General features: G+C 44.9%; 1 protein-coding gene across 1 annotated transcript; it reads right to left on the reverse strand.

Annotated features, from left to right (window-relative positions):
* Positions 1 to 1,760: 1,760 nt before the first annotated feature.
* On the reverse strand, positions 1,761 to 2,728 carry LOC131198057 (olfactory receptor 10AG1-like). Its single transcript, XM_058182567.1, has 2 exons — positions 2,039 to 2,728; positions 1,761 to 2,006 (listed from the first exon to the last, which is right to left on the reverse strand). Exons 1-2 carry the CDS (start codon positions 2,726 to 2,728, stop codon positions 1,761 to 1,763), a joined length of 936 nt encoding a protein of 311 aa, XP_058038550.1.
* Positions 2,729 to 10,006: the final 7,278 nt, after the last annotated feature.

Consider the following 10,006-nt stretch of genomic DNA (forward strand, 5'->3'; position numbering starts at 1 on the left):
TTGCTGCATTCCTGGGAAACTAAATTGGTGAATTCTTACATCATAGAAGATATTTAATTCAATCTTATCTCCACTGAAATTATTAATCAAATCATGATTTGATTAATAATTTCGGTGGAGATAAGATTGAATTAAATATTCTGTGATGTAAGAATTCACCAATTTAGTTTCCCAGGAATGCAGCAAAATTTCATTTGTAACTTAGTATGTATAGGTAAGGTATGTATAGGTTTCCCCACACATGCGAGCTAGTCGTTTCTGGCTCTAGGGGGTTGACATCTTTCTACTTGCTTTAAAAAAAACCATCAACAGGAGACTCTTTGCATAAGTCTGTAAGTCCTTGATTTACAACTACAACTGAGCACAAAATTTCTGTTGCTAAGGGAGACAGTGAGTTTTGCTCCATTTTATGACCTTTCTTGCCACAGTTGTTAAGTGAATCACTGCAGTTGATAATGTTACTATAAATTAGTAACATTGTTAAGAGAATCTGGCTTCCCCATTGACTTTGTTTGTCAGAAAGTCACAAAAGATGATCACATGACCTTGGGACACAGCAAAGGTCATAAATATGAACCAATTGCCAAGTATCTGTATTTTGATCACATGATCATGGGGCGTGCTGTAAAGATGGTAACCATGAAAAATGGTCCTAAGTCACCAGGGAGTCCTCGTTACAGGAAGAGTTCACTGAGACTGCAACACAATCCAGAGCAGAACTGTGTCACTGTGATCTCACAAATAGCCAGGCCAGGCAAGCAAGCCAAGCAGGGCAGGGCAAGGCAAGCAGAGCAAAGGAAGCAGGCAAGGCACAGAAATGTATCCAGACATCAGTAACAGCACATGAGGCTGGAAAAAGGCAATGCTTGTTCCCGACAAACACCCCTTTTAATGGCATCTCTTTAAATCTCATTCCCAGGTGAGCCTTGTGAAGAGGGTGGAGCGCCCTCCTCCCAAGTCATCAGGTCGCCCTGTTCTGATCCCACCTCCTCTCCATTCTCCGTGCTCAGAGATCAGGAGGGAGGCAATTGCTCGTCGCCAGAGCTGTCGGTCCTCTGCTCCATTGCCTGCCCTCTTCTCCCCCCTTCGCTGGGTCATCCTGCACCCTCTCTCCTTCACTGGTGACCCTTCTCAGGCCCGAGGGACTGGGGACTTCCTCAGCCTGCTCCTCCGCTGCTATTTATATATTTGTATTTGTACATTGAATTTTGAAATTTCATGGATTCATATTCATTTTTTTTTATTTTGGGAAGGAAATAGACTGATATCTATAGATGCTTTCACTATATTAATATTAACATTATCTCCTCAAACTGGACTTTAACTAGTCCAAGCATAATTTAAAAACAATATTTTACACTTGCACAATGGGAGAGGATGTTCACATTGGTGGATTGTTCTGGCAATGAGCCTAATATGATCTCAAGCTTCTTATTGCATACCTCAGTCCTTCCAGACTAAACACTACCCTCCTCCTTTCTCTCACCCTTTTTTCCATTACATTTTTCAAAATGTCTAGCAGCCTTCCTTGTAAAGAAATGGCCAGAGAATCCTTTACTTACACACCACTAGAATAATCAAGTTACATTTCCTGTCAGAGTTCTCTCCTTGATTTGAATAAAACTGTTTCTTCCTCCAGGTTATTCTAGAGTTATTCCACAGCTTTGGTATCTTCCAAGCTTTATTCTATCTATACATATATGTGACAAAATTGTAATCTAATGAAATGACAAAACCAACTGATAAATTAGATTATTACTTCAGGAAGACTGTTTCTTGGTTACTAATTTCTTGAAAGCAGCTTTTATCTCTTTGTTCCTCAAGCTGTAAATGATGGGGTTCAAGCTTGGGGTCACTACAGTGTAGAGCAGGGCAAGAAATCTGTTTGTGTCCACAGAATATTCTGAATTTGGGCGAATGTAAGTAAAAATGACAGTTCCGTAGAAAATGAAGACAACAGTGAGATGTGAGGAACAAGTGGAAAATGCTTTGCGCCTGTTCTTGGCCTCTGGCATTCTGAGAATAGTGAAGATAATGCCTCTGGCATTCTGAGAATAGTGAAGATAATGAGGATGTAAGAAACAAGGATGAGCAAAAAGGGTGTCAAGTCAACCACCACTGTTAAAACAGCAATGGCCACCTCATTTTTGTAAGTATTGGTGGAAGCCAGTCTCAGAACAGGCATAAGATCACAGAAGAAATGGCTGATTCTATTTGATCCACAAAAGGGAAGGGTAAAGATTGAAATTGAATGTCCCAAACCCAAGGAAATACCAATGGCCCACGAGGTAGCAGCAAGCATAACACATTCCCTGTAGTTCATGATATAAGGATATTGCAAGGGTTTGCAAATTGCAACATAGCGGTCATATGCCATGACACAAAGAAGACAACACTCAGTGACACCGAAGAGAAGAAAAAAACACATTTGACAGCCACAGCTCCAAAAAGATATAGTTTGTTTCTCTGATAATAAGTTCACTAGCATTTTTGGGCTGATGGAGGAAGTGTAGCCAATTTCCAAAAAGGACAAGTTCCAGAGGAAGAAGTACATTGGTGTGTGAAGAGCAGGACTGAGAAAGATGAGGAACAAGATCAGACCATTGCCTACCAAGGCCATAAAATAGAACATTAGTACCAAGCAGAAGAGAAGTTCTCGGATAGACTGGAAATCTGAGAAGCCTAGGAGGACAATCTCGGTGAGACAGGACTGGTTGACTTTTTTCATGGTATCATTCAGGCCAAAGGCTAAAAACAAGAGGAACATTAAACAATGAATTCAACGATTATTCTTTAGAATTAGAGACCTATATATTGCTTCTTTTAGTTTCCTTCCTTCCTTTGGTTCTTTCTTCAGAAATAATAACTTGGCTGATGTTCTATATAAAAAAAAAACTACATTTTTAATTTAGCGCTGTGTCCATTTTGGCTGTGATTATTTCACCCTAATGAATCATGTAAACCATTCTAGGATCTAGGACTGACCTAGATTGGATCATTCTAGGATCCTTTCTCAGAAGTAATTTTCTAAAATTGTTAATATTAAGACTTTAAAATTGATCTTCTTTGAGTTAATAGTGCATATTTAATTGACGGTGCTACTCTTTTACATTTTCTCGTGCTTGTTGTTTTGTTTTAGTCCAAATTTTAGATTGTTTATGGAGATTCTGGCTGGAAATGCTGGATCCTGGAGTAAATGGAGTATTGGAGAAAACTGACTTAGATTTTTTAAAAAGCAGCTCAATTTTTCATTAAATGCATTTTGTACCCATTGTTTCTCATCAGTCATCAGCCATTCCTGTTAGATAAGGACTGCTTTTTCTATCTAATCAGAGCATCAGAATGTGCTGAAATAACAGTCATTATCTTTTCCAGGTTCAAAAGAATTAAATGACAATGCACAAATGGTTGAAAATAAAACTCTTCTAATATTTCATTTATAAGAAAAATTTCTTATCTTAAGCAGTCCCCATGTAAGGAATCAAACCACCCAACACAATCTTTGATAAAATATTAGGTATTAATCTTACGGCAAAACCTTGCCAAGAAAACAGCACAGACTTGTCCAGGCAGACTCCAAGAATCAGGCAGAATTGAAGAGAAGAAAGATATTTATGTGGATTTATAGAAGATCTGAAATCCCAGAGAAATTGGAGGAGTTTTTTTATCTAACAAGGTCTCAGAACAGAAGTACAAATAGTCTTCCTGGGGATTTGGTAAATGAATTACCAGAGGACAACATGGATCTGAGGGAACATCTGGCTTCCAGCAGAGTAAGGAAACCCTGTGGCCTCAAATACTGGATATTTTGGTTTGCAATTACCTTGTCTACCTGATCATTTGCCATGTGGGTAGTCTTACAGAAATTGTAATCCAAAAATAAAGCCTACCAGTGGCATAATTTATATTGTCCTGCCATGAGGATCAATAACCACATAGAAAACCTTTGGGCAAAGCATTGTTTTTACTATGTCTCATCCTGTTTTCAACATAAATATTATGATATTATGAAGTCATCTACATTTTAAAGGATGTTCATCTATCCAAGATTCTAGGTGCTTACATTAGAAATTGAGGTAATAATAAATATCCATAAGAACATTCTCCATAGTTAATCAATTAAATCCTAAACAAAACAAAAAATCCCATAAGCACAAAATGAGACAGCAATGAACAGTAATCTTCAGTCCCTTGATGTTCTTTTCCCTGAAAGCATTATGGAAAAGACACATTTTAGGATCCCAAAGGAGCTTTTTCAAGAGGCAACTGGACTTTCTGGTTTTTCTTTGAAGATGTTTCACTGCTCATCCAAAAAGTTTCTTCAACTCTGATTGGATGGTGGGGAATAGAAGGATTTATACTCCTTGCAGACAGCTGGTCATTTGCATTCTTTTAGAGGATCCTTGAAGCACTTGGAGGTTTTTCTGTGTCCTCAGGATCACCTGAGTGGTGCAAATAGCAATAGCATTTAGACTTTATACCACTTCCAGTGGTGAGTTTCAGCAGGTTCGGACCGGTTCAGGAGAATTGGTAGTAGCGACCTGCGGGTGGGGGTGGGCCCATCCCCACCCCCACCCCCACCCAACTGCCCTGACCCTATGCCATCCTATTTAGCCACATTTTCTAAGTTGTGTGCATGTGTGCGAGGAAAGTGCATGCACGGAAGGCATGTGCATGAATGAAGCAGGAATGCATGCAAGCTCTCACATTTTCAGTGCTGGACAAACCAGTTGTTAAATTATGTGAAGTCCACCTCTCTAAGCCACAGTAAAGCACTTCATAGTGCTTTATGTCCCTCTCTAAGCAGTTTACAGAGTCAATATATTGCCCCCAACAATCTGGGTCCGACCTTGGAAGGGTGGAAGGCTGAGTCAACCTTGAGCCACTCAGAATTGAACTCCTGGAGTGAGCAGTAAGTTAGCCCTCCAATAGTGCACTCTAAGCACTGCTCCACCATGGCTCTTGGGTGTGGACCCTTCTTGGAACTGTTGAAAGGACTGTGTTATAAACTGAAGCCAGATGATGTTGTATCCCTCCTTCCTCTGTTGAGAGAAGGTTGTTCAATTGTGAAATAGATGGTCTCTTTGACCACTCTTTCAAACCAGCAGTCCTCTCTGTCCAAAATGTGGACTTTTCTGTCTTCAAAAGAGTGGCCTTTGTCTTTTAAATGCAGATGGACTGCTGAATCTAGACCTCATAGACATAGACACACTTTAGGAGGAGATACCCATCCTGATTGGGTTACACGAAGTCTTCCAGAGGGGAAGCAGGGGTGAAATGCTACCGGTTTGTACCAGCTCGGGCAAACCGATAATGATAAAAACTACCGATTCGGGTGAACCGGTATTTAAGAAACCTACCAGTTCAGGCAAACCAGTAGTAAAAAAAGCTACCAGTTCAGGTGAACCAGTAGTTTAAAAGCTACTGGTTTGGACAAACCAATAGTTTAAAAAAGCTACCAGTTTAGGCAAACCGGTATTTCCGATGATCAGCTGTGCTGCACAGTTTATATTTTCTAGAAAACAGGAAATCCTGCTTTCTAGTGAAGCTAAATTGCTTGACACCGCTGTTCCCCCACCCTACTGTTCTACTTACCTTCCCAAGCCTCCTTTTTCTGAGTGAAGCGTGCATTTGCCAGGTACTGTACATGCACATGTTCAGCGTACTTTTGCCACACACCATACATGCACGGGCAGTGAATCAGTGGCAATCTGTGTGTCAGCATTCCAGAAAACCCCTCCTGCAGAAAAGGCTCTGAAACCAACATTTTTCAAAGTTCTTTTACCAGCATAGGTAAACTGGCACAGTTGGATGAAAAGGGTCTCATGACCCTTCTGCTGGTCACATTCTCCAATCCCCAACCGTCCCATGTTGAAGCATCACTCCAACCACTCCTTCTCCAGATGCAAACCCAGCCTGACCTTGACCAGCAGGAAAAATATGTTGTTATGTCTAATCATCCCTTGCACTACCACTCTCCTCCCCTCCTTTCCCACAGAGGAGAATTGTGGCAGCATATGGAAGCCTTCGGCCTAGTACGGCTTCCAAAGCTGACACCACGGAGGATTTCACCACTGAGGGGAAGGGATGCTAATGAATTGGACTGTATTTGTACTCCCATGCCATTGTGATGAAGAATGAAGAATATCTCTGGCATAGCTTCTTGGGTTGTGTTAGATTCGGGCAATAACGAGGCAGGAGACCAGGGTAGTGACAACAGCTCTTTACTATATGGTGAACCCAGCAACCGGGCTGGGGAAAAACCTCTCCTTATATACAGTTTAACAGGCGGCTTCAACCAATCAGCAACGTGCTTGATTCCCGCCAAAATATTTAAAGATACATTACACTCCTTCCCTCCCAGAAAACACTTTACCTATATATTTACATTATTTTTACATATTACTTTTCAACGTAATCACGTAAATAGACTGGGCGTCTCCTGACTCTTTCGGACCTGCGCAGTACAGTCTCTGGGAGCGGGTTGAGTTGACCGGAGGGGCTGTTTACTCCTCTCGGCTCCTCCTCTAGGCCATCCGGCCCTGGATTATTTGCCGAGTCGTCCCTGCTGTTTTCTACAGGAACCTGTGGGCGTCGCTGGACCTCCGGGAATTCAGTTAAGTCTTGCGATTTTCCCGGGTTTGAGTCAGCTGTTGGTTCAAACATGGAATAGTCAGGGCCTGTTTCGTCTGACTCGGGTTGTCCGGCTAACCGTTTCCTCAATTGGTCTATATGTCGCCTCCACACTCGGCCATCCGTTAACTCTACCAAGTATGATTTGGGACCTGTTATGTTTAGAATTTTTCCTGCTACCCAGGTCGGGCCCTCCCCATAGTTGTGTGCCCATACCCGGTCGCCTATATCCATTCCTCTTGTCTTTTCGAGTCCCCCCTTGTATCCCTCTGGTGTATAGTTGGGATTTAACCGGTCTAGTGGGCACCTGAGTTTTCGGCCCATTAGTAATTCGGCAGGGCTTCTGCCGGTGGTGGCACAGGGGGTTCGGTGTTGGACGGCTAGGAAAATATCTATTTTTGATTGCCAGTCGCCTGGCTTGAGTCTGGACAATGCCTCTTTCGCGCTTCGGACGAAACGCTCTGCAAGGCCATTCGTCGCAGGGTGGAAAGGCACCGAGAGGGCATGTCGGATGCCCTCTTCTGCCAAGTATTCCTCAAACTGTGTTGCCGTGAATTGCGGGCCGTTATCGGAAACCAATGTGTCGGGCAACCCATGTGTTGCAAATAGGTGCCGTAGGACTGAGATCACGGCTTCGGCTGTCATGGATCTCATGAGAATGATTTCCAGCCATTTGGAGTAGGCATCGACTACTACCAGGAAGGTTTGGCCGTGGAAGGGGCCGGCAAAATCAATGTGGATTCTCGACCAGGGCCCTTGGGGTCTTTCCCATTCCCGAACCGGGGCCGTTGGGGGTAGAGGTCTGGACTCTTGGCAGGCCTGGCATTTCCCTACCCTTTCAGCAATTTCTGAGTCCATTAAGGGCCACCACACATAGCTTCTCGCTAGACCCTTCATCCTAACGATCCCTGGGTGACCCTCGTGCAGGAGATCCAACACCCTTTTTCTTAATTTCTCTGGGATCACCACTCTATCCCCCCATAGCAGGCACCCCCCTTGAGCCGAAAGTTCCCCCTGTTTTTTTACAAATTCTTTAAAAGCGCGCCGGTAGGCCACCCTCTTGTACCCAACCAGTACAGTCCTCAAAATAATGTCCCGGTATGATGCCGAGCCACCTCCTTAGACGTGACTGGGCCAGAGTCCAGAGAGTCAATTAGCAGGATGGGCGTCCCGGAGTGGGGTCTTCGATCGCCCTGGTAGTGGGCATCTGCTTAAGGCGTCCGCATGCCCCAACTCTTTTCCGGGTCGATGCTGCAGCTTGTAGGAATAAGCGGCTAAGAAGATAGTCCATCGGGTCAATCGTGGCGAAAGTGCCACAGGCGTTGGGCGGTCGCCAGCCAGTATCCCTAACAGAGGTCTATGGTCTGTAACAATTTCAAAGTCTCTACCGAAAACGTATTCGTGAAACTTTTTTACCCCTGACACAATGGCTAGCGCTTCCTTATCCAACTGGCTATAGTTCCTCTCTGTCGAGGACATCGTTCTGGAGTAGAAGGCTATTGGGGCTTCTGTGCCGTTTGGAAGTCTGTGGCTGAGCACAGCCCCCACCCCGTAAGGGGAGGCATCGCAAACCAATAATAATGGCAATGAGCTATGATACTGGATCAGTAAGCTATCGCTCGAGAGTAGGTTTTTTACTGCTTCGAAAGCCCTAGCTTCCGACTTTCCCCAAGACCAAACAGTATTCTTTCCCAGAAGCTTATGCAGCGGCTCAGCAACAGTTGCCTTGGTTTTTAAAAGACCGTAAAAATTCACTAGCCCCAGGAATGCCTGTAGCTCTGTTTTTTTTTGGCGCTGGAGCCTTTCTTATTGCCTTGACCTTGCTTTCAGTGGGGTGAATTCCCTTCTTGTCTATTCTGTAGCCCAAGAACTCTACGGATTCTACCCCTATCTGGCATTTGTTCACTTTAACCTTTAGACCGGCTGACCGGAAAATGCCCAGAACTTTTCTCAAGCGCTCCCCCAATTCTTCTAAATTTTCGGCTGATATCAATACATCATCGAAGTAGGGGACTACCCCTGGGAGCCCTTGCAGAAGTCGCTCCATTAAATTTTGGAATAGCCCCGGTGCCACACTCACCCCAAATTGTAATCGGGTACACTTGAAAGCACCTCTGTGAGTCACAATCGTTTGGGCTTCAGCTGTGGTGGCGTCTACGGGCAGTTGTTGATAGGCTTGAGCCAAGTCTAACTTTGCAAAGACTTGCCCTTGCCCCAGCGAGTGCAGCAAGTGTTGCACCACGGGAACCGGGTAAGCGCTTTTCTGTAAGGCTTTGTTTAACGTCGCCTTGTAGTCAGCGCAGATTCTAACTGACCCATCTGGTTTCACTGGGGTGACAATTGGCGTCTCCCACTTTGCGTGATCGACTGGCACCAGAATCCCCTGATTTATGAGCTTGTCTATCTCCTTGTCAATCTTAGGTTTAAGGGCAAAAGGGACTCTCCTTGCCTTCAACCTAATGGGGGCTACCTGGGGGTCTAAATTGAAGGAAATAGGGGTCCCCTTGTACTTGCCCAGGCAGTCCTTGAAGACATCTTCGAACTCGTTCATGAGTGTGTCTTTTAGGTTACAGTCACTTCTGTAGATGCCAGTCACTCCCATGCCCAATGCACGGAACCAGTCTAGTCCCAACAGACTTGGCAGGGTCCCCTCGACTATCGTGATGGGCAGGGTCTTCTTGTGTGGTCCGTACTCGACGCGGACGGAGGTGGTCCCTCGAACAGGGATGCGATTCCCTTGGTAGTCGTGCACTCGTAGCCGTTGTGTTTGCAGTTTGCGTTTGGCGGTTTTCGGCAAAGCTTTTGCAAAAGTGTCCCAGGACATGATTGTGATCGCTGACCCTGTGTCCACTTCTAGTCGGCACGGCACTCCTTCGATCTTCGGTCTGGTGAAGATTTTCTTCTCGACGCGGGTTGCTGCACGGCCTATTACAACGGTCATTCGATTTGAATTCGCGCCCTTTCTGTTTTGACCAATCGCGGGTCGCCTTGCCGATCCTGCGCTCTGATTGGTCGATTTGAATTTTCGGCGGGAAGGTTGGGGTGCTCGACAGACTTGAGCCAGGTGCCCCTTCTTCTCGCACCGCCGACATGTAGCGTCCTTGAACTTGCATCGTTGACGCTGGTGTTGCCCTCCGCAACTTCCGCATTCATCCCGGTCTTCTTTGCCCCTTCTCTCGGTGAGGCAAACTCCCTCCTCATCCTCGCCGTCTGATTCGGTCTGGATTTCTTCGTTGTGCACCGGGGTTTCTTTTGCACTCGCCGTTGGCGTGAGTGGCTTTTGTAGGGTTTCCGCCGCTTGGGTGGACATCTCATGAGCTCTGGCTTCGTCCAGAGCGTTTGCCAGCGTTAGATTGCTTTTTGATAGCAGCCG

This window comes from Ahaetulla prasina, chromosome 4 (genome assembly GCF_028640845.1).
Source record: "Ahaetulla prasina isolate Xishuangbanna chromosome 4, ASM2864084v1, whole genome shotgun sequence".
NCBI classification, from domain to species: Eukaryota; Metazoa; Chordata; class Lepidosauria; order Squamata; family Colubridae; genus Ahaetulla; species Ahaetulla prasina.

What these genes read in the sequence shown, in the direction of transcription:
- LOC131198057 (XM_058182567.1), bottom strand. Translation starts at nt 2,728, where the DNA reads ATGAAAAAAGTCAACCAGTCCTGTCTCACCGAGATTGTCCTCCTAGGC. An exon ending in CTATTCTCAGAATGCCAGAG is followed by an intron (nt 2,007 to 2,038) that starts GCATTATCTTCA and finishes AGAATGCCAGAG; the next exon opens with GCCAAGAACAGGCGCAAAGC.